Source organism: Manis pentadactyla, chromosome 9 (genome assembly GCF_030020395.1).
Source record: "Manis pentadactyla isolate mManPen7 chromosome 9, mManPen7.hap1, whole genome shotgun sequence".
NCBI classification, from domain to species: Eukaryota; Metazoa; Chordata; class Mammalia; order Pholidota; family Manidae; genus Manis; species Manis pentadactyla.
Window position 1 is genome coordinate 51977691 of NC_080027.1, and position 24816 is coordinate 52002506.

The following is a 24816-nucleotide window of genomic DNA, read 5'->3' on the forward strand; positions in this document are numbered from 1 at the left end:
ACATGATCATTTAGTTATTTTCAATAACTAATTTTCAAAACTGGCTTTCAGAAACCAAAATACTTGACAAAATCAAGAGTGCATTAAAACGTATGACCATTTAGAAACAAATTCCCCAACCGCTAGGGACTAAGCTGGGGGTGCAAAACAGCATTGAGAGGAATGCTCTGCCCCCTCCTGGTGACAGCAGTGCTGCATCCTCCCCTCACCAGCTAATCTGTAAGAAGCTGGTCTGATTGGTCAGTCTGAGAATTCAGTAGGAATTCAGCTATAGTGGACCCTATAGACTTGCCTGAAAAGTGGGGACAACGGTCACCCCTCTGCTACCTTTGCTCCCACCCTGTCCCTTCCCCCAGTACAGAGGGCACTCAGTGTTCAATCTCTCTAATAATGTTTAAGTGACTTGTTTAAGGAGCATCAACTTGTTGAGATACAAATAGCAGTGGTTCTGTTTTTCTAGTAACCATGCCCTGTGTTCTTATCAAATGCAGTTTCTCACTGGAAGTGGGCTCTGATGAAGTGGAGCAGGATGATATACCTGCATATAAATTTAATCTGAGGTACCCCTGCCTCCCTGGCATCTAATACAGGGCCTGACAAATAGGTGCTCAAAATTTTTGTTGAAGTAATTTTCAGCCTCTTGTCCAAACACTGAAATTTACCTTGTCTTCCAGCCACTGTGAAGTACTTGCAGTTACCACGGTATACTGTCCCTCTTGCCTCCCTCTGTCCTGGCCCAGAATGCCCTTCCTTGTTTCTTCTAGTGTCCTGATAAACTCCTGTTATCTTTCAGACCAGTTCCCACGCCAGCGCTCCCAAGCCAACTGATCCTTTGTGTTGCCCATGACACTGTCCTGATGTTGAGTGGACACTTGGCTTTGTAAGGGTGCTGGATTTAGTGTTTCTCCCTCATTAGGCTGTGATGCTTTCAAGATAGGGGCCTTGTCTGGATCAACTTGGCACCCCCAGAGCATATCACAGCACCTGGTTTTGAGGAGGCTCCTAGTAAATATCTGCTCAGTGATAAGGAGGTAGAGTGGTCCTGAGGATTTCTGACACCAAATAGAGAACAGCTCTATAATCTTAAAATTATTAGTATATCCTGAGCATACAGCACTAGATACTGTTTTTGTTCAATTTCTAACTTTATCATTTAGTGAGCCTCCATTTCGTCATGAGTTAAATGAGGTAGCTTTATTATTATAGTTCCTGAAGAACTTACATATTATGACCCAGAACTGCATTTGATTAAAGAAGGTTTCCAAGAAAAGTCATATGCATTCCATTTACTTTTTCAGAAGAGTATTGATACTCTTGAGACTAATTCCCAATAAAAATGGTTAACAATTCCAAAAAATTTGGATGCTAAAAGAAGTGTGCTTCAGTTGTCCGGAAAATTTACTTACATGGAAGAGTATTTTGGGGTTTTGTGGGGTTTTTTTGACAGTGCAAGTCATTTCCATTTTTTATTTCTGGCCTGAAAGGGTTTTATATTTATTCAAATCCGAAAGGAAAAATGACATCCAAGAACTACAAAACAGTAGTTTAAGTGATTTATGCTTGATTTCTAAATGCCACGTATGTGTTTATACATAATTTAAAACTTAAAGCATGCTTATACAGTCATATGAAATTTTAAATCTCAATAACTCTGGATGAATACATGATGGAAAGAGTCCATGGCATCTGAAAATACCATTTGTGTAACAACATACTGTCCAGTGCTCTCAGTTTGAATATTACAACCATATTTCATAGAGCCTTGCTTGGTTTGATTTTCTCCATGTGGTTGATCATGGTCTTCAGTTGCTGGTTAGTAATTTTGCAAATTTCATTTATAATCCTAGCCTTACAATGACTTAAGTACTGTTTCTGGCAAATTAACATACATTATGCTCCAATCATGCAACTTCAAAGTTGCTGACATTAACTAATTGTCATAGTGGGGCAGTGTCAACAATATTTGTTGACATCAGGATGATTGCTATCATCTATACTGGGAGAATGCTGCTTTTTCTAACAGTGGAAGTTTAATCTTACAAGGATATGTGAACTAGTTTGACCTTAATTCCAGACATGCCTCAAAAAAGGAAAGTTCCCATCCTTCCTCGTTTTAGAGGGTACTTTTGGTAACAAGGCTGATGGCGAGGAGTGGGGAGAGCACTGGGTGAAATCCTGCTCTGGTCTTCACTGGCTGTGTGACTTGGGCAAGCAGCTGGATGTCTCTGAGCCTCAAGAGATCCTAACAGTGCCCCCCCATCACTAGCTATGGTTAAAAGCCTGTCTGTAGATTTGAAACTGCTGCCCTGGCACAGAGGTAGAAGCTGAGTAGCACTGCCTGAAAGGCTGAATGCATGTGACACAGTGAGGCAAACATTTCACCTGCCGCAGCTGAAGGCACAGCTTGCCTATGCCCAGGGGAAGCGCTGCCTGAAAAATCAATGTTACATTTTGCCAGGTTTATGTTTGCAAAGCAGGCCACTCTTCTCCACATGTGAGTCAACATTTCCCTATAACCTGTCATGGGGAAATTCTGGGTCCTTTTCTATCCCCAGCCCTTCAACAATTCTCCAGGCCATATAGAACAAAATGAAAGGTGCCATTTGCCAACTAGCAAAGGCAAAGAAGCCAATAATTTGGCCCAGTTTAGCAGCCCTGTTCTGCCTTCACCCCAACACCCAGCACCCACACACACCTGTCTTTCCCCGGGCACAGTCTGGGGAAGCTGGACCAATGCACAGCACCTCATTCCACTTCAAGCCAAGGGGAAAATGAACTGGGAAGAGGCTGTGGGAAAAAGCCCGGTGAGCCCACACCTAGAGGACACAGCTGGGGAAATAAATTAGCTATTTCTATTACATGTCTGCCTGAAGGACAGCTCTGGGTCTAAATCTCTTCTCCCTCCGGCAGCTCAGAGGCAGCACCCGGCTCCCCAAGTGCCATTTCCATAGACAGGCTCCTCTCCAGGTTCTCCAGCTCCTGACGCACCTCCTCGATGAAGCCACCATCTACATACTCCTCGGGGACCTCTCTGGGTACCAGGCTCTCTTCTTCTTCCATGCGGCTCCCAATGAAGGCTGGCTTGCACACGTACACCAGGCTGTGGCTGGGGAGAGGGGCTGTGGCTCAGCAGGGCAGTGCCTCCCCGCTGGTCAAAGCCCACCTCTCAGCATGAGGGAGCTGGGCTTGAAGCCCCGGCCTAAAGCAAAGGCCATGCCTTTGCCTCTGTCCACCTTCGAAACACCTCCTGTAACATCTCTTCAATAGCCTTAACTTCCTGTCAACATCTTACTGAGGGAGGGCCACTTCCGGAGAAGATGCTTGAGGGGCAGCTCCCTGCTCCAGCTGCAGGTCTGTCTGCCTGTGACTAACTCTCTCAGGCTCAGCATCCTAGAGGAAGGCCTTGAGGACACCAGGGTCTGAAAGTCTACAGCAACAAGGTGCCCCTCCAGCCCCCTGCCCATCTGAGTCCCCGGGCAAGAGGCACCCCTGACAGCGAGCAGGAGCTGAACTGCCTTGTCTGCTGGGCCTCTGGGGAGCCCTGGGCCTGGAAGTCCAGGGTGGGTGGTTCTGCCTGTCCGCCCAGCAACCTGGATTCTGCAGGAACAGAAGGTTGGAGAGCAGCTGCTGAGAGGTCCAGTGAGACGTGCACTGAGAAACTGGTCACGGCTCAGCTCTGATGCTTCGGTCTTGGCAGCTTCTGATACCACTGGCCGTGCCCTCCCATGCGGCGGCCCATTCTCTTGGCTTGCCCCTACCTGTCTGACTGTGCCTTCTCAGTCACCTCTGCCAGCTCTGTCTCTGCTTGTCCTTCATTGTGACGGGTGTGGGTTCCCTCCTCAGCCCTCAGCTTTTCTCCCCCCAACTCCCTCTCCCCAGATCCATCCACTCAGGAGGCTTAACCACGATCCTGGGGCTCTTAAGGAAGCCCAAGCCACCCCTTCTCCTGAGCCCCAGGCCTGCAGATTTGGCTGCTGTTGAAACCTCCTCTGGAAGACCCATGGACCCCTCAAGTTTAACCTATCCTAAACTAAATCCACATCTCTACTCCTGCTCCTGAGTCTCCACGGGGGTAGCATGTTGTCTGCTCTCTGCCCCGGTAGGGAGAGCAGGTGGGACCTCACCTGTGAGGCTGGCAGAGAAGGCCACTGGCACATGGGCATCGGTCCAAAGCTCCATCAGGCTCCAGCTCCCAGGTGATAAGGTCCAGAAGCCGGCTGGCAGGGTCATGGCAGAGCTCCCCCTCCACCGGAAGGGGTGTGCACACAGGGAACAAGAGGCCTGGAGCCAGATGAGAGGCACGCCTGCTCACTCCTGCATGCCCAGCATCAAGTAGGCAGGCACCAGGGGAGGGAGAAGCGACAGGGTGCAGCCTCCCGCCTTCAACCCTCAACCCAAAAGTGGAAGTTAGGATTGAAGAGGTGCAATTAGAAGAAACAAAATGGCCGCATGCGCTCAGGAGAAAACAGGCCAGGAGGGCTGGAGTATGTAGGGAGGACTGCCTGGAAGAGGCAGGCTTGTGCTGGGTTTTGAGGCCACAGGTCTAGAGGGATTAAGAGTGCAAGAAAGGTGTTCAAGGCTGGAGCACAGCACCAACAAAGGCCTTGGGATTGGGCTTGGTAGGAAAGGTTGGGACAGTGAGATTCCCAAATGGGCCGAAGTGAGTGTAGAGAAAAGGGTAAGAATAGGGTAGAGGGGATGGAAAGAGGCTACTCAAATCCCACCTACCCTGGGCTCACACACCTTGAAGAAATGTGACTTTTCTAGGCATTGACAGGGAAAAAGAGAGAGAGAGAAATGGTCTTCCACTCCAGATTGGGACCCCTACTCAGGCAGAGGCTGCAGGGCTGGGTCACACACTAAGTGAGCGTTTGGGAACCTACCCGGGATGTGGGGCCCTGAAAAGGTGTGGCTGGCATGGGCAGGGCCTCAGGAGACCCAAGACAGTGCAGCTTGGGACAAGGCTTGCCCTGTCCCCAGAGGGGACCCCACGCACCTCTCTGGAAGGCACAGCACAGCCCGGGCCGGCAGTCCCTCTGGTTGTCGCAGATGGTCCCGTTGCCGCCTTTGATGGCCGTCTTGCTGCAGTGACCCCAAACACACAGCTGATCCCCACAGCACTCACTGTCACGGGTGCAGAGCTGGAGAGAGGTGGGAAAGCCCAACAGCCTCTGGTCATGGCCCTGGGAGAGCCTTGCGCCCAGCCCAGAAAGCCGGGAGATACTGCAGCTGGGCTAACCCACGGCCCCATTAGAGAGAGGAAGAAACCAAGGTCAAGGTCTCCGTGGCTTTTGGTACAAGTCAAGAGGGTGGACATAGGAGCTGGGCTGGTGAGGACATGAGGGGTCAGAACACTGGAAAAATGGCACCAGGGAGAGTCATGTACCTGAGTCTTCCTACACAGCTTGAGATTTTGCAAGGATGGTAGCGTGTTTTTTCAGTACCCCCTGCCCCCCCAGACTTGTGCCGTATTTCCTTTTTTTAGGTCTCTAAGGTCAGGAAGGAAGGTGATTTACAAGGAGGAAGGAGACCAGCAACAGTGTGATTCTGGTATCTAATTAATCAGGGCCCAAAGCCCAGAAGGCCAGGCGGCTGCAGCAGGTGTGTGGGTGCCATGGCCTGGAGTCGCCCAGGGAAGGCAACTAGAGATGGCACTGAGCAGGCCGGCCGGGACAGCGGCAGCTGCCCAACCTCGGGGGGCACCCATCAGGCAAGCAAGAAGCCCTGTATTTTCCAAACTAGTTATCATGTTGTGTTATAATCTTAAGGTAAAAGGACAAAAAAGTCTATGAGCCTATAAAGCTAAGTCCAAGGCATGTGTTGGGTGGAGGGAGAGTCTCTGCCCCCCTGGCTTCAGGCTTCTCCATGCGTCTCCATCAGGGAAGTTCCCCGGCTGCCTCCTGGCCCTCCTTCTGCCCTGTCTGATTGGGCAGAGGAGGAGGAAGACCTGGGGGGTGGGTTGCAGGCTGGGAAGGAGAGGCTGTCCTTTCCCTGCCCCCGGGGACTGTAGCGATGTCTGCTGGGACAGGTCTTCCCCAGGGGAAGGGAGAGGAGTAGAACCTCCTCCTCTTCCCTCCCTCTCCCATCTGTCATCCTGAGGCAGGGATGGGACCAGAACTCTGTGGTGGGCAGGGGTGGCGGCAGGCCTGCAGACGGCTCCCTAGGCACTCCGGAGGTCAGCCCCATCCAAGTGTGAACGAAAAGGCTTCTGGGGAGCCCAGCCTCATGACAACTGTGGGCCTGGCCTTCTCCCAGAGGCCCCCTCTGCTGGGACCTAGCCCCCGGCCCCAGTGCAGTCACGGACGCCTCTGGGCACACTCACTGTCTGCTGTTCCCGGCACGGCTGGCAGGTGTACTCGAAGCTGGCAAACTGGCAGTACCTGGCGGGCCCACAGTCCTCATCAATGATGCACTCCTGGGGGGCGGTGCACAGCTTCATCAGTGAAAGGCAGGTCAGCAGTCCACAGTGCCCGCAAGGGCAAAGCCCCACCTTATCACTGCCCTTACCCCACAGGCTCGGGCAGTCAGGCCGCCCCCACTCCCCTCCTGCCCCAGCCCCAGCCCCAGCTCTTCAACATCCACGCTGCCACAGGGTGGGCCTGCCTGGGCTTCTGCCCTCCAGGATGCCACACCCGTCCACACAATCCCGGCTGCGTGCCGCCCTCCCCCTCACACACCCGGGCAGGGAGCAGACTCGGGGGCATTCTTCAACTCAAGCAGATGGATTTAATAGAAAGAACTAATGAGTTCCAGGCCCCAGGCGGCTGCACGGGAGGGGCTGGAGTCCAGGCCCAACCGGGGCCCTGCCGACTGGGAAAGGGCTGCAGCCACAGCGAGCCCTCCCCAGGGTCCCTGATCGGGTCTGGGACTGCCGGGCAAAGGCAGCCCAGCTTCCCAGGGAGAGGAGGGGACCGGCTGGCACCGGGCCTGCCAGCCCAGGTGCCCTCTCAAGGCCAGCCCCGCCTGGAGGGTGGGAGGGAAGGAAGGGAGTCTACCGAGCACCGAGGCCCCGAGGCCCCGAGGCCCGCAAGAGGGAGGCCGCCGGGGGGCTGTGTCGGCTCCAGGGCTTGCTGCCGGGCCCAGGCCCAGGGGAAGCAGGGCAGGAGGAGCGGGAGGCCACGACGAGACCAAGCACCGAGGAGACCTGACAGGCGCCGGCGCAGGCAGGCTCCGCCACCTGCTCTACCTGCGACTCCTCCCAGCAGGGGGCGGGGGGGGAGATTACTTTCCCCATGTTGCTAGCCTAAGAATGGAAGATCTGAGAGGCCAAGGGGACCCCCAAGTAGCTCAGCTAATGTGGGGTCAGGGGACTCTCTCCCACACCGGCCCTCAGGCAGGGGCCGAGGGCTCCGATGGGCTTTCAGGGACAAGCGGATGGGAAAGATCCCCCTGAGGCGGGTACACTGGAGCCCTAGCAAACCTTCCAGAAGGGTCTGGGGAAGAGAAGGACCTGCCTTCCCCTTTCACCAGGCTGTGCTCCACCCTGAAAGAATGAGGAGGCAGATCAGTAAGCCCACAGGCCCTGGCCTAAGTGGCTGGTGATGGTCCCCACCTCTGCTCTGAACTGAGTGCAGATGGGTACGGACAGGGAGTCTGCCAGCAGGGCTTCTAGGGACCCTGGAAGCAAGAGCACGTGTGTAGGCCTGGGAGGCAGCAGGGAGTCCCTGGCCAGGTAGCCTGGGGAATGGGGCTCTGTCACTGGGAGGTGGCTGCTCTCCCTGGTCCAGCTCTAGGTGACCTCTGGCCAACACCACAGCCCAACACTGCACTGGGCACATGGTCCAGAGCAGCTGTCAGCTCAGCCTCTGCACAGTGCCATTGCAATGCCAGCTCTGGCGCCGATGCCCAGCCTGTCTCACTGGTCCACTGGACACCATCTTCCCTCAGCCCCTCTGAAGGATGACAGGGAACAGGCCAACCTGGAGACAGTGGTACACATCACCACCATGCACCAGGTCCTGTGCTCACCAGGGGCTCCAGGAGAGACAAGGGCTGACACCCAGAATAACTGAAGAGCAACTCAAGTCTTCACTGTGACTTCTTTTAAAGTTCCAAAGGACAGCGCACTGCCTGACAGACGTCCTGAAGAAGGGCCTGAAATCGCTCTTCTCAGTGTCCTCTCAGAGTTCCGCTCATTTCAGCCCTCCCGTGCAGCTCTGCCCACGGTTCCGATCACCACAGCAAGCGGGGCAGCTCAGCAGGGGGAGCTCTCCCTCCCAAAAGGAGAGGTCCGTGTCTGGTTCCAGTCCAGCAGCCCTCGAAGGTCAGCATACTACCAGCACTGTTTCTACGGTACAAGCTGAGGCTCAGACTGGGTGGAGGGGCTGCCCAAGTTAGGGGATGAGCTGGGGGCTGGGCACTAGGTCTGTCTGACACCACTGTGGCTTGAGAAATCCATGGGCTGTGAGTAAGCCAGGAGACACACCTCGTCTCAGCCACCACACGCCCCAAGACACAGTCAGTTCAGCCAGTTCAGCTGCAAGGGCCCTGATGCTTCTTCCAGAACAGCAGGAGAATGGGCTGGGAGGGCCTGTAGGCATCAAGGCCCTTCTCCGAATCTGGCCAGATTTTGAGGCACTGCGATACAAATGTGAATATGAGAAGGCCCTTGCCCTCAAGAATTTACAATTCAATGGAAAACAACAAAGGAAAAGGCAACCCACTGGAGAAGAGACGAAGGACTGAGCAGACAATTCACAACAGAAACTTGTCTTGCCTCTCCTATGGAAAAAGATGTACTCCCTCACAAATACAAGAAAATGCAATTTAAAGGAGTAGGATGCCATGTTTTCACTTAAAATGGAAACAGTTACAAAGGTTGATATCTGTGGGAGGCAGAATACTACTCCCCCCACCCCCACCTGCAAAAAGGTTCTACTCCTTGGAACCTGCTGAGTGGTCACATTGCACTGCAGAGGGAAATTAAGGTCACAGGTGGAATTAAGGTTGCTAATGGGCTGACCTGATGATTTAAGGAGAGAGTCCTGGATTATCCAGGTGCACCCAATGCAATAAGGGCTTCGGAAGTGGAAAAGGGGGCAGAAGACTCTGTGTTAGAGTGATACGGCATGGGGAGGGGTCCAGAGTCATCCAGACTCCATGCTTTGGGCATGGAAGGGGGCCACGGGCCAAGGCACAGACCCTCTCCTAGAGCCTGCAGGGGTACAGCCCTGCCGACACTTTGATTTCAGCCCAGTGAGACTGTGTCAGACTTCTGGCCTCCAAAACGGTAAGACAATACATTTGTGTTGTTTTAAAACCACTAAACTTATAAGAAGTTGTTACAGCAGCAATAGAAAATGAATATAATATCCAATGTTGGCAGTGATTTGTGGAAATGGGCATTGTTAGATGATTTGGTGGTAATTAAAAGTGAACTGGATATTTTTGTAGGCAATTATCAGCATTTATCAAAAATTTAAGTGCATATGTCATTTGACTCAGTAATTTCCCTTCTAGGTGATTATCCTCAGGGACATTTGTCTGCATGTGCTCCTGTCTGAGTACAGGGACGCTTACTTAAAGTTACGTTGTTACATTATCTGTAGTCCAGAAATAACAGAAGTGCCCCAAAGAGGGGGTTGATTAAAGTATTGTATTATGCAGTCATTTCACAGGGAAACACCACCAAGCAGACATTTTTAAAAATGATGTAGTTCTTTGCTTTGTGATGTTTCCAAACATTAGTAAGGAAACATACATATTCCATTAACTTGGCTTATTTCCCAAGAATCCTGTAGACTTGGAATTTTCATTACATGCTTCCTCTTGCAGATCTTTAATTAAAAAAATATGAGCTAAGACCCTCCCAGCACCAATCCTGCCAAGGCCCTGCTATTTACAACTCTTCTCGAATAGAGCACATTCACCCTTAGGGATATCTTCCTTTCCCTCACCTGACTCCTGCTCCCGACAACACACTCCCTGCAGAACGACAGTGAAGCAATTAATTTGTTTTCTAGATACAGAAATATGTTTGGTATGGAACCTCACCAAACTACTTTTGAAAAGGCTCAATATACTAAAGCTCCTGGTTTCCTTTGCTGACATGTTTTCGCTCTCTGCCAGAGCTCTGGGGGCTTGGTTCGGCATGACTTCCCGGAGAAAGCTGGGCGCTTTTTGTCTAATAGTCTGCCAGCCCGTTGGTTACAGATGTGCATTCCCAGCAGCCCCAGAAATGCTCTTTAAGAGCAGTGATCATACTGGAAACTTTGGAACTCCATGGTGAGAAGCCCAAGAGGCTAGAAGGCACAAACTTTGAGTCCCAGTTTTGCCACTTAATAGCTGTGTGATCTTGGGCTACAGATTGAAAGCGAGCAGAACAGGCCTGCCTCACCAGCTGTTGTACTGAGCTAGTGCTCTGTGAATGGTGCCATAGCAACAGAAAGCATGGGTCCTACACCCACCCTATGCCTGACTCCCGTTGGGGCCCCAACAGACAGAAGGGCAAGTCTAAACAGCAGGGGCGATGTCTCCACCAGCCACGCTCCATCTCTCTGCCTGTCAGCACTTGGGGGTTTCACATCCAGTTCTGACTTACCTCTCTCTAGGGTGTTGGGTGGGTGGGCAGGGGCCAGTATAATCAGGAGGAATACAGTTCCCGAGGCAGAGAGGCGTCTCGCTGTGTGAACACCAGACATTCCATTCGATAAGGCTGTTAGCTTTGGGTGTTTCCTGAGGATCCCTTTATAGTGGTGGGCAGGGTCCCCTTTCCTGGTGTTACAGGCCTGGGGAACAGGTCAGCTCTCCCACCTTAAACAGAACTGAGTGGGAGGGGAGAGCACGGGTTGGAGCCCCCCAACTACACCCAGGCCTGGAGCTGAGAAATGCAGATTTTATTCTTTTCAGCTTACCTGTGTTCAAGGGTTATATTCACATTTGGGCCAATATTTAAAGGGGCCTCAGCACCTAGCTGGGCACAGGATGGCTGAGGTGGTGAGCTCTGAAGGTAGAGGCCTATGAAGTGAGAGAGGCTTGGCTGAATGGCCATGGAGGTTCCGAGATTGGGGTACCTTTTAGACCATTAGGACAGGAAGAGAGACTCTGTGCTACCCCCAAGGCAAACTTAAAGACCCACAGCAGTACAGAATGTGGGGGTTACTGGGGCCCCACGGAGCAGGGGCGGTGAGCCACCTCACCCCTCAGAGCCCACAACAGCAGACTATGGCCTCCTGGCACTGAGCCCTGGGGAGACGGGGCCACTCGGACCCACCACTCAGCACAACTTCTCTTTCATCCCCTCGACATGGATCTTATTCCTATTTCACAGATGTGGAAACTGGGACTAAAGCTTAAGGATCTGCCCAGTCACTCAGCTCAGAGGTGGAGGCAGAAGTCTGAACCAGTCATCTGACCCTAAGGAAAGGTTCTTTGCATTTCCTGGGAAGATCGGTGTTTTCCTGTCCCTTCTGCACTCAGCAGAGCCTGCCTGGGGCAGGGCTCCAGGTCCCCTGCATCCCTGGAGACAGAAGGCAGAAACTCAGGGCCAAGGCCACGAACCCTGGGCGTCTGAGCCTCAGTGTTCCTTATGACTGGCTTCAGTGGCTCTCCCCCAGTACTGGCCACTCCCTGTCTGTCCTCGCTTCTCCCTCCCATCCTGACAAGCAGCCTAGAGGCTGGCCACCAGATCCGAAGCCATTCAGAGGCCCGTCTTTGTTGTCCCGAGGAGGGAGCTATATTTAGAAAGCCCTGGCCAGAGGCCTGTGGCACTCCACTCAGAAGCCTGCGGGAGGGGGGCCGCAGAAACACATCATAGAGTTGGCAGGCCTAGAAGTGGCCCTGGTGCTTCGACACTATCATGAAATAGTGGAAAATGGCAAAGGAGCCATTCTGTGTCTTTGATTTTCCTGTTCAGAGTTTATCAGAGGAGGGCAGCTCCAAAGAGGTGGAAACCCAAAGTAGTAGTTAGAAAACGGCAGGCAAGCCCTGTGAGCTTTCCCAGCATCTGTGTGGGGGTGAGTGGGGTGCAGCTTCCCTGTGGCCCCTCTGCTGCCACCCTTCACTTCTCACTCTAGCCAGGAGCACTTTGCCTACAATTCCCAGGAATCCCAGACTTCCTCTTGCATTGTTCTTGTGAGGCCCAAAGGAGGGGGCCCCCTGGTGCACCCCTCTCGGGCCAGGGCTATCCACAGTGTCGTCTCAAGCCCAAGGCTCCGGAAAGAACATCTTCAGGAGAGGGGATGAGGGGTCATGAAATGGAGGCCCAGGGGACCCCCCACCTTAACTTGCTCAGCCTCAGAGCTCTGTACCCTGCAGCTGGACGGGAAGGCGGCAGCCAACATTCAGAGCACCGACTACATGTCTGCGCCCGCTTGGGCTTTAGTCTGCTCTCTCTGATCCTCACAGCCACCCTGTGAGGTCAGCCACCTACTACAGATGCCGGCATGTGCTTGGTGCACAGTTGCCATTCATTAAAGAATAAAGAAAAAAATAGATGAATCAGTGAACTGTTGATCCATCTCCATTTTGAGGATAAGGAAACTGAGGCTCAGAGCCCAAGGTCACTGATGGAGTTTGAAAAGCTGAACCTCATCAGACCTGTGAGCCGAGGCTGGCTCTTTCCACTGCCTGCTGCTGCCTCCAGATGCCCAGTTATGGGTTGAGGCAACAGGGTCACTGCAGATTAATTAAGATGAGGTCACTAGTGTGGACCCTCACCCAGTATGCCCGATGTCCTTGTAAAAAGGGGAAATTCAGATGCAGAGACAGACCGGCATGGGGGGGAACACGATGTGAAGCCACAGCGAGAGGACGGCCACCCGCAAGCCAGGGACAGAGACCGGCACATATCCCTCCCTCCCTCAAACTCTCAGGAGGAGCCGACTCCACGGATGCCCTGGTTTGGACTTCCAACCTCCGGAATGGTGACACAGTACATCGAGCCGCCCAGTTTGTGGGGCTCAGTTACAGCGGCTGTAGGACGACAGGTCTCTGTCCCGACCCTCCCACAGCCCATGTCTCCTCTGTTCTGGATCTTCCTCCACATCCAGCCTCTGTTCCTGAGCATCAGTGTCTCCTGGGAGAGAAGATGGATGGGGAGGCCCATGGGAGGCACTGGCACCTTCTGAAGGATGTTGAACCCCAGGAACCAGAACAGGGTTTCCTGGCTGAGCCCCTCCTCAGCCAGAAAGTTCTATGCTCTGGCACCCCAGGGACACACTCTGGTTACTCAAGGTTTGGGGGTATAGCCATTCCCTGGCCCCATGTGTGGGGTGGTGCTGGTCCCTGAGTGCCCTTGAATGAGCAGAGGGCAGTCTGTGGGGAAAACAAATGTCCCTCCTGGATGTGGGGCTCTTCCACAACCCCTGGCCCCATGTGCAGAGCTGGTCCTACAGAGAAGAGCAGACTTTGGGGACCAACTGTCCTGGTTTGCCCAGGAGGACTGGGGGGCCTCCTGCGATGCAAGCCTGGTGCCAACACCAGAAATTCCTGAGCACAGCAGGAGAGCCGGTCACTGAAGGGAAAATGCTCCCGCCTTCTCTCAGCCCAGCCGCTGCATTCACATTCACCACACTGGCTAATTCCTTTGTTCCTTCCACCCTTTCAAGGCCATGTAGCACCACGTGTGCCCAGGGCAGCAGGACAGTGAGATAGGCTTTAGGGTTCACTTACAGACTGGGTGATCCTGGGCTGATCACTGCCTCTCTGTGCCTCAGTTTCTGTATCTGTAAAAGGGGGAACCTCAAGAGTTGTTGCAATTGACTAAAAGAGATCATATGTGCACCCTTGGATGAGTGCCTGGTTCCCAGGACATCCCCCGGAGGTGCACCGGTATCTGCACTGCTTACCTCCCAGTAGGGGCTCAACAGTTGGCCTTGGAGAGGCTGGGGAGCCTGAGCGTGAACTTGGGCCAGTGGGTCTCACTCTATTAATGAATATCATTTCTTCTAAAAAGGCTCAGAATGCCAGGTCAGTCAGGGCTTCTGACCCCTCACCACGAGACAACCCCTGGTTCACCCTGGAGCTGTCTGCTCAGGGGGAAGACAGGAGGGAGGAAGATAGTGCCAGAACTACGGGGCCCAGGCCTGGCCATCTGACCAAGGAGGACAAGCAGGTGTGCGCGGGGCAAGGAAAAACAACTGCGTTTCACTCACCCCTGGGTGCTTAGGCATCAGCATCTCGTCCTCACTGTCTTCCAAAATGAGCAAGAGAAGCCCCATTTTATAGGCAAGGAAACCGAGGCAGAGAGATGAAGTCACTTACGAAGGTCATGGGTAGGAAGTGGCAGGGCCAGCACTCAAGCCCACCCCAGTGGTCTGGAGGTAAGGTGGACCCTGGGGAAAGGCAGGCTCTGGGCCCAGTGTGGTGGGGGGTGGGGCAGGAAGTTGCTTTGGCGCAAGGCAGCTGAAGGGTTAGGAAGGGTGCTGAGCAGGAGGAAGCCTCCCCTTCATTTTAAGGGATTTCCAAGTCAGGTTTCCCCTCAGAGTCCTTTTTTGACCTTAAAATGAGGCCAATCACAGGAACCTGCCTCCTCACAGGGGGTGTCCCCAGCCCCTCCCGTTTGCTGTCAGCCAGCTCAGGGCTGGTAAGGCCCCAAACCTCAAGCATTCTGGCCTGACCCACGATGCAGAGATTGCCCCATGGAAAAAGCCAGGCAGGAGCCCAGAGCTGATCCAGCTATTATCCTGAAGCCCCAGTGTCTGCAAGAGCCTGGGCCTCCTGGGGCTGCGCCTGCCAATCCTTTCTTCCTGTCACACAGCCAGAACGGAGGACAATGCATCCCCCAGCTAAGCTCAGCACAGCAGGGGTCCAGCCCTCTGGTGCCTGGATCATTCCGGGGAAAATAGTCCTGGAGTTCCCTTTCTCCTCCTGTCCCTCCCCCCAAGCATGCAGCCTCTACATCTGGGCCCCTCAGGGAGCCTCGCAGCCCCCCACCGCCCTGGGTAATCAGGATGGACAAGAAGGGTGTTCCAGACAAAAGCTTGCTCCCTTCTACAGGGATCCTTCTAGCTGCCAGGCCACAGGCCCAGCTGGCCCCACACTCACAAAACTTCCTGACACATTCTTTTAGCTGGAGTAACATTTCCTCTGGAGAACTCAGACCGTATGTAATTCCAAAGGAAACATCTTTATCTGCCCGAGTCCTCTCTCACCAGATGTGTGCCATCTCCCCCTCGGTTGGGAGCAGTGAAGGGAGCCCTCGGCACCCTCTCTCCCCACAAGGTTCCCGGGGTCCGTGGGCTTGCCAGACGGTGGGGCCCTCCTGGATCTGACCTTCACCAAGCACACAGTCAGTGCTCCACCTGCAGAGGCCTGCTGTTCAAGTCATCAGGAGCCTCGCAGGAACTGCGGGTCCAAAGCACCAACATTCTGGCACCTGGCCCTGCAGCACCTCCAGGTCTCCCAGTATGAGGAAAGGTCCCAGTCCTGACCCCCCAGTGTCTCCTTGTTCAGGGTTACATTAAGACCATTAAGTTTTGGGACCTCACGGTAGGACTGCCAGAATTTAGCAGGATGCTCAGTGAAATTCAAATTTCAGGTAAACAAGTAATATTTTTGTATAGTAGACCACAATTATTGCATGGGACAGACATATACTAACATTTATTTATGAATTTTATTTATTATACAGGGCATCTTGTGTTTTGTCTGCCAGCCCTATCAACAGGGGAAGATAGAACAGGTGTGTTTCTTGGAAGAGAGAGAGTAGGTTGGCCTTGGACAGGAAAAGGACAAGAGGAGGGGCTAGTGACCACATAGGGGGGGTGGCGTGGCCTCAAAGACCATGAAGAGAAGCCAAGAAGGACATCCAGGAGCCTGCTTTTGACCTTGGAGCCTTGGCTAGGAGGAGACCACCCCAAAGCTTATATGGCGTTTCCTGTATGCTAAGAGTCATCCTACATCCTAAGCACTGATTCATGCCATCTTCACACAAGTGCATTGGAGAGGTACTATTCTTTTCTATTTTACAGAAGAGGAAACTGAGGCACAGAAAACTTAAGTAACTTAGCCAAAGTCACACAGATGGTGAGCAGGGGACCTGGGATGTGAACCCAGACCCACTGGCCCCCACACCAGGTCAGACAGCAAACGGGGGCGAGGATCCAGAAGCCTGCCCCTGCCGTCCCAAAGGGCCTCGCCCTTCCCAGCTAGCGCTGCCTCTGCCCACAGCATTGCCACGTGGGGTACAAAGAGCAGCAGAAGAAGTAGGGGCAGAATTCCCCATACCAGGGAAGGTAAAATCACACAGGGAGCCCTCAACTTCCCCGGCTGCTCAGTTTCTCCCATCCACTGGGGGACACAGCTGTCCACCCATGTTGGGGAACTGGGAGGCCAGGCCAGGACGGGGCCTCAGCAGGAGCCGCCCTCTCGGTATTGCTATTTCTGTGCAGGACCCACAGGCCTCGTGGCTGCTGCCCCCCTCATAGTGCCCACAGTCCATGGACGCAGCACAGGAGTGTCCTTGCCCTGGTCAATCTGAAGTCCCATGTGTGACTCTAGGACAAATGTTTCCAGTACTGGGCAGAGAGCCAGATTCTTGCCAAGTTCCCAGGAACTGAATCCGGACTGGATCCCAGGAGAAGGCGCTGAGTGCCACAGAGAAACAAAGCAGGCTTCACTCCTTTCCAACTCCACGCGCCTGAGAGGGCTCTGTTTTTGCCCTGCTCCCGCTAGGGGCTCAGACTCATCACAAGAGTGGGACTGGAGGCAGTGGGGCCTTGGCTGCCCTCACAAGGTCCCCACCTTCTCCAATGAGGTCACACCTCATTCTGGGCACAATTGTGGCAGCAAACAGGCTGGTCTCCAGTGACCAGCCTCTCTCTCTCTCCATGAGGCTCCCCACTGCAGCCCAAATTATCTTCCTGAAACACAACCTGATTACTTCCCTAATCATAACTGTTGGGAAAGCTGCCCCAGCAGAGAGGCCCTTGAGAAGGCGGAGGCTGGATTAACTCAAGCAACACCTAATGGAAGGGGACAGGCTGCCCTCCAGCCCTGGCAACAGCCAGACTGCATCACGGACACTGGCATAATAAAATTATGTGAAAACCGGCTGTACCCCCAGTGAGCTGGGAGAGGGGCCTTGGGGTTCCTTCACTGGGAAGCTCTCTGCCCTGGCTGCAGCAGGCAGCGCCTGGGACCCATGGGCTGCCCTCAACAATAGTGACGTCCCGTGGCTTGAATTCTCACTCACCCAGGAATGTTCACGCAACCAGGCTGGCTCCCCAGGACTTTGACAACAGATGGGGGCTGTCCTGTATGGGGTCCCAACATTCCTGCCAGTGGAAAGAGATGCTCCTCATTCCTGCAAATGAATAACCTGGCTCTTTGGTTCACGCATCAGTGAGGTATGATTTCGTTAGCAAGAGGGCCAAGAGTGCCCAGTGTCTGGATCCCCTGGCTCGGGTGTCCTGGATTCCAGCGTACTCACTCAGCTTGGGAGTCCTCTGAGCCCTTCGCCCTGAGGACACTCTACTCTGCCGCTCACTGTTTTTCTCACCAATCATGACCTGGAGCCCAAACTCTGCATGGCCTACAGAGCCCTTCACAGTCAGTTGCTGATCCGCTTTCCAGTCTGGTTTCCTGACAACCCCCTTCCCCAAGACCCAGTCTTGGTCCCTGCTTCTAGGATGCCTTCCCTGATCCATCTTTAAAGAGCAACACAAATATCTCCTCTTCAATGCCGCTCTCCCTGACTCTCCCCACTGGGCAGCTGGCGCCTGTCTACCGGATGCCCCAGCCTTCCCTACCCACCTCAGTAAAAGGCAGGTGTATGATTGGGCTCAAAGGACCAACTAGTGTTTATAGACTTCTGGAGACTCGCACTGTGAAAGCCAAGACTCAGACTGAGGAAAGCTCTTCGGCGGGGTGACCCTCTCCAGCAGCGCTCAACATGGCTGCCTGTGGCTGCCTGGGCCCAGGTATCCCCAGGCAACCCAAGATGGGCAACGCCCCAGTCCCAAAGGCCCCTAAGACCTTGACCTAACTCACTGGCCTCTTCTCACCCAGAGCAAATACAGCATCTTTGGAAAAAGGAAACAGGAGGAACTGGAAGAGCAGAGCACCTGCCACCTGACTGTCCTGTCCCCACCCTAGGAGAGTGCTAGGCTGCAGGGACTCACTGAAAAGAACTGAGGTAGAGGGGGTAACTTTCAAGTCCAGGTCGCCAGGGGCAATATAGCTGCCACTCAGCACTTTCCCCCTGCAGACGCTTGCCCTCTGAACCAAGCCTCCATGTTGGGAGGAAGCCCAGGCTGTGTGGACAGCTGGCAGCACCAGTTGAGGTTCCAAGCAACAGCCAGAAGCATGAGTGCAAACAGCCCCTAGATGATTCTGGCCTTAGCCGCTGAGTCACCCCCTGGCTTCAAGTCTGAGCTCTCACATTGTGGAGCAAAGTATCCTCCCTGTACCTTGTCCAGTTCCTAACCCTTAATGCATAAGCAGAATAAACAGCTGTTTTACACCACTGAGTTTTGGGGTAACAGAAAACCAGACCCAGTGCACCCCAAACTTGCCCTTCGCCTTTCCCATCTTCCTGCCTGGCACTTAGAAGGTGATGATCTCATGGCTCAGCAAGCATTGCCAATGCCTATGCCTGGGCCCGCCCACTTCCCTGCAGGGAGGCTGACAGGAAGCCTGGCAAGTTGTGCCCCTCCGGATGCTCAGGCAGCCATTTAGACCGAGGAGGTGCACTCCACATCCACCTGCTGGTCGCCGTATGCTTGGTGGCTGTTTCATGAACTTCTTCATCTCTACTTTGCTCCCCTCTGGACTTGGCCACTCTCCAACCAAGGAGTTTTGACACCATTTTCGCTGGCTGGACAGCTCTCCTCACTATTCAGGAGTCCAGCAAAGCTAGCATTTCTATGGCCTGAGAGGTTTTTTCTATAAATTATCAATCCTTGATTTTGAGTCTCCTGGGCTGGCTGCTGGAGGTGCCCCGCCTGTGGTCCTGGTTGGTCTCTGAACAAAAAGCCAACCCCCCAATTCTAGCCTTGACCCCTGGTGCTGGGAGGAAGGTCGACGGTGAGGGTCTTTATGTTTTCTTTTAAAATAAATGTTCTGGACAATGAATGGTGGTGTGAGACGCTACATCTGGCGAGCCACGGTGGGCCCTGCAGGACTGTGCTGTCTGAGGAGCCAGGGGCACTCCTTGCCCAGTGTCAGGGCCTGGAGGGGGACACAAGAAGAGATGCATTCTGGAAATCATGAGCAGTTGTCCTAGGGGAGAGCACGGGCTCTCCCAGGGAGAGAGGGATCTGGGGTATTGCCAGGTCTCCTAGGAGGAGTATCTATGAGAAGGCAGGTCTGGTTCTTGTTTCTCACAAGTTTTTTGGCCCTGGTCTGAAGGGCTACACCTGCTTTACCCCTTCCAGCCTCTCATGCACAAGCTCAGCCACTTCGGGTAAATCTCCATTACCTTCCTCTTCCTCCTTTTCTGGCTTAGGGCTGAAAGAGCTGTCTGGCTCGCATCTTCATCTGTACTCCGCATCCCCCACCTCCGTCTTGCCAGGCCTTGGCCACTTGGTGCAACCACATGTACCAGAATCAGAGCCCCGCTGGTTGCCAGCATCTGCCTCCAGCCTTGGAGGACAGCAGAGCCACTGCCATGACAGTGGTGTCCTGGGCCTTTACACATCTGTGACTAGTGCAGACCATGGCCAGGGCCTCAGGTCACAGGCCGGGATGATGCCCTCATGCAAGCATGACGGGCAGGGCCTTGTGGGGTGGCCACAGCCTTATGTCTCCACACTCAGAAATCTTCTTTTCGGGCACTAAGGAAATCACCTCACTTCAATCAAGGAACCTAATAGGATTAAACATGATCACATTCACATCACTTACATGCACCCACTAAGCCTGGCAATGTTCACATGGTTAGTTGTGTGATTATTCTTTAGCAGGAAAGAATAATCCAGACGAAGAGTGGAAACAGGCAGGTTTCAGGGATAGCATACAATATCTGTTTATGCTTTTTAGTGATTACAAGGACCAAAGTAGGTTCTGAAAGGGTTCTTTTTGGTTCCATTCAGGACCGTCCTTCTGTCCTAGGGATGGATGGAGTTTCTGCATATTTACTTATTTGGATTCTGGTTTGCACTTTCCATGTGAGTCAGTGAGCTGACTCAGCCTGTCCCCATCCCTTCACATTGCTTTTCCTTTGTCTTCGGAGGAAAGTAATAAATGTGTCATGTCCCTGCTTAGTCGTAGCACCTGGAGATGGTGCCTGTACAAGATCTAGTTCCTCAGAGGAAGGTATTCTGAGACTCAGTCCCTAGGCACCCATGCTGGAGAGAAGGGTGGGTGATGAAGACGACATCGCCTTCTTCTGTTTGTCCATCCCAAAAGCTCAGAGCTGGAGTCTCCACAGGAGCAGGTGAACCTCCTCTGAGGGAGAACAGGCCCCAGGGGTGCACATGTCAGCCCTCCTGACTTGTTGATAATCTCCAACTGGACGTCTTGTCTGCATCCTCAACCTGAGAACTGGGTGAAACATGCCTTCAAGGGAGAAGGTCAGGACGCACTGCAGGAGTCCGCTGAGGCTGCCAGGCTGTAGCAAAGACCTCGGGCCTTCTCGAGCGGGGCTGACCCCTGCTGGAGTCCTGAGCCATGGGAGCCATCAGACAAGCTTCCCATCTGAGCCATGGAGGTGTCAAAGGGCAGATCTGGGACCGCCAGACACTCCTACATCCCTAATGCCAGCATGTTCCAGAGCCCCCATGGTGCTGGGGATGAGAATATGTTCAAACTTCAGTTGCCTGCAAAGGGTCTTCACAGTTCTTAGGATTCAAACCACCTGAATGGAATCTGGCATTACCCAGGCTGGGGTTCAAGTCCGGTCTACAGTGGTGGGGACCCCACTCCAGCGGATGCAAGGATAGACCACCTTCCAGAAACTCCTCTCTGCCTGAAAGGCCGTGTCTAGATCTGAGGAACTGCGAGGCCCAGTGTGGGCACTGGCCACTGACCTTTTCTGGAACAGCAGGTCTTAACCTTTGCTGTGCCGTGGACTCCTATGGCAGTTAAATGAAGCCTGGGGAACCCTGCTCAAAATAATGCAATTTAGATGAATAAAGGCAAACACACAAGAGTACAAGGAAAAATGATTGCACTGAAATGCTGTTATCAAAATATTTTGGAATACAGTGTTTTACGGGCTTCTTTACTAACACACTGAATAGTAACATTTACTGGCAGGTGTGACAACGGCCTTGATTTCTAAGCACTGGTGAGTATAATGCTAGTTCAAGACATCTGCAACAGTGGTGAGAGGATATGAAGCCATCTGTGATTCCTGCTGGTAACAAGGGTACTCCAGATAACACCCTGCTTTGCTGCCTACGTTCAGGATGGAAGGAAGTGCCACTTTAACAGAGAAAACAAAGGCACACTTCTTCTGCGGCATTTTAATGCATATCCAAGATGAAGGACCGCTGCTTTAGTGCCTCCAATCTATGACCCTCTTTTAAAAACACATCTCAAAGAATTCTTTCAACTTCCTTTGAAAAAAATAGGAAAAGAAGAAAATTTAAAGCAATATAACACAAAACAAGCACAGAGTTGTTCCCCCCTCAGCCCCCAGCAGAAAATAGTCACTTCCCCAGGCCACTGCCAGGCTGGGGGGTGGGAGAGCCAGCCTGGCATTCACCCTGGGCCAAACCCCCATCCTGGCCTCTTTCCCACCCTTTGCAGTTACCTCTCTCCTCCCAACACTGCTCAGAAAGTTTTACTACAGGGAGGACTGGAGAAGGGGCTTGTGGAATTGTTCAATCTTTCAAGTTGAACCATTTATGTTAATGAGCCTAGAAAAAGTCTTCATGTATTTCAGGTCTGGAAAACATATGCTTTGGCCTCATTTTGCTCACAAGTGGGCACGGCTCAGTTTGTTTCACCATGGTGGGAAGGCAGGGGATGCAGAAAGCCACAGCTGTGCGCAGGGGCACAGAGAAGGTGGGCTGGGCACACCTAGGCGTCCTGCCCCAGCGCTGCCCGCTGAGGCGCTGGCACCGAGAAATCCACACATGCCACTGGGTCTGTGCCAGCCCCACCAGCTCAGACCCAGGCCCCAGGCTATAAACCGGACCTACTCCCTGGACTGTGAGCTACCTAATTCCGCCTCCTTCCTCGATTCTCCTTGCCAGGCAAGCCCAGGCAAGTCACTTAACATCGCCAGGCCACACCTTCCTCATCTGCAGAATGGGAATGCTAAAACCTTACCAATTCTGTTGCCAGAAAGATTAAGGTGATAAGTGTGTCCACATGTCATGGCATGTGCCAGACATTCAATTACTATTAGTGACCTTCACACCCGACCTTTGTAAGGTAAGGTAATGTATGGAAGAAAGGGTCTGGGCTTTGGAGTAGAGACTTATTTCCAGATCCCAACTCTGCCACTTAGTAGCTGTATGGTCTTGGCAAGTCACTCTGTGGTGCCTTTTCTTTTCTTTAAAATGCAGCTAGTGCCCGTTTTTGGTGGGTTTGGTAAGAGTTAAATAAAAGAGCTTATATGACATGGTCACATAGCATCTGGCACATAGTAGGTGCTCAATGAATATTAGTTCTCTATCCTTCCTCTCACCCTCCAAATGCAAGTAAAGCTGTCAGGGGAACAGAGCAGCTCTGCCAGGGCAGACACTGAGTATGACTACAGGCCCTTGGTTTGGCCTCTGGCTCCAGGGCATGTGTTCTTTCCAGGGAAGGAGGGCCTGGTAGGGAAAGGAAGACCCCAGAAACAATGGGAAAAGCAAAAGGGTGCTGGCTGGGAAGCGTGTGCATGTGGAGCTGGCCTAACTCCTGCTTCCGGGTCTTTAGAAGAATGGGGTCTGCCGGCCTCCCCCTGGCACCCCCCTGGCACCCCTGGTGGGGCCACATGCCCTCCTCCATCTTCTAGCCAGCACGTTTCCCACCCTGACCACTAACCCACGAGACAGTGTGCTCTCTCTGCCTTTTGTACCTGCTTCCCCTTCGGGGAGGCCCTGAATTATGAGACTATGGAAAATTCATGCTGTTTCCCTGTAGCTGTATGTTCCACAACACATCACTGAAATGTGTCAATGGCCAACTTTTTCAGATTTGGGCGCATGCCACCCACTTAAAACGCTCCTCTCCTGTGGTACAGCATGCTTCTCGCCCTTGGCAGTGAGTCTCACACCTGATCGGTGGCGAGAGCAAAAGAGAGTGGGGAGAGATTCTGGTTTCCTAACCACCCTCCTCTGACATCCTCTCCTGGGGATCCCAACAGGTTCTGCCATCCCTGGGAGGGAAAGATCCTAGCATTTATTGCCACACAGTTGTCCTTTTATGATTTCGGTTTTTCATTCTGGGCCTTGGGGTGGGGAGAGGGGCCTTACTGACAAGTTAAGAGGAATGTAACTGGGTGGTGGAAGGTTCCTGATAACTTCTTCAAAAGCACCCAGAATGATGGCTGCAAACTTCCATGCTTTTTCTCCCAGAAATATCTGGGTTCATACTACAATTCTGCCATTCAACCATCTTCCACAACTTTGAGAACTTAACTTCTCTAAACTCCAGTGTTCTCATCTGTAAAATAATACCTACTTTTCAGTATTATAAGGATTAAAAAATAAAACATGTAAAAAATACTTGGTATGTGGCCCAACAAACAGTAGGTGTTCAATAATAAAGGCAAGAAAACCACAGAAGGGGTCACTTTTCAAGCAAATAAAACTCATCTACATACCTGCAGTCTTTGCTGAATCTTATCTTTAAGGATTTCTGCTTCAGTTTATATTCCCCAGTTTACTCCCTTGTCATACAGCTTTCATCCATAAAATTTGTTCATCCAACAGTAGCCACTGACCCCTTGCCAATTCAGAGGTGAGCACGACCACACCCCTGCCTTCCCAGGGCCCAAGGCTTCTAGACACTTCTAGCCATCGCTTAGGAACTTCTCATTTTGCTCCCTGGGAGGAGAACCTTCTCCATCAATCTTCACCATCTTCCTCAGCATTAGGCAGACCTTCTTCCCTGTTCCTAATCTTATGAGATGTCACAAAAACGGTGGCACCTAGACTCTGCTTTCTGAACAGGAAACTGCAGGTCCACAGTGTACTAAAAACTGAACTGGACATGAGGGGCCAACTCCAACAGCTGCGTGATTTGTAGAAAATTATGCACACCCCATCTGTGTTTTCTTATCTGTAAAATGAGAGGTTTAGTCTGGAGCAGGGAAGAGAAAGGGATTTCAAGTATAATGCTTTTCCACTTAATTATCAGGAGCTGCTTGAAATGTGTTGTCTCAAGTTCTGAGGCTCTTCGGGGCTCATTGGGAAGTAACTGCAATTGATTAGTCATGTCTGCCATAGGCTTGCCACTGGGAGGGATGGCAGCGTACATGTGCCGCACATTTTCATCTCAGGTTTACAGGAGCTCAAAGGACCCTGAGAATTCTGCCACTCTGACTCAGTGAAATATTGCTTTACCTTATCTTTGGCATGAGGCCTGTGTTCACACACAACAGCATCTTTGCCTGTTTGGTCTAGCACCTTCGCCACCATCACCTGAGCAACTTTCTCTCTTACTGTGTTTCCAAGAACAAGAACCTTACAACAAAATTAACATATTTACTGATTTATCACACTCACATTACTGCTTCCTGCCCCTGGGTCCAGGAAAATAGGTCAGAAAGGTAACTTTACATTTACTGAGCCTCTGTTAAGTGCCAGATACTTTCCATACGTTGTCTCTAATTTCTAAAACACCTGTGGAGCAGTCACTAACTCCTGCTTTCACAGAGCAGGAACCAGCACTCGGGGCAGCGAGGGAAGCTGCCCTGGGAGCAGGGATTCCACCCTGTAGCACTTCAGACTCCAATCTCACTCCACTGAACTCCCCTAAAATGTGCGCAAGTGACCT

General features: G+C 52.6%; 1 protein-coding gene across 1 annotated transcript in view; it reads right to left on the reverse strand.

The window, feature by feature from the left end:
- Nucleotides 1–1540: 1540 nt before the first annotated feature.
- Nucleotides 1541–24816, reverse strand: part of DKK3 (dickkopf WNT signaling pathway inhibitor 3) — a 39673-nt gene continuing 16397 nt past the window's right edge. The window contains exons 5-8 of the mRNA XM_036918028.2: nucleotides 6323–6415; nucleotides 4997–5141; nucleotides 4125–4281; nucleotides 1541–3106 (exon numbers count right to left, since the gene is read on the reverse strand). Of these exons, the coding sequence (XP_036773923.2) occupies nucleotides 2887–3106; nucleotides 4125–4281; nucleotides 4997–5141; nucleotides 6323–6415 (615 nt within the window). The 3' untranslated portion in view covers nucleotides 1541–2886. The remainder of the gene's footprint in view (nucleotides 3107–4124; nucleotides 4282–4996; nucleotides 5142–6322; nucleotides 6416–24816) is intronic.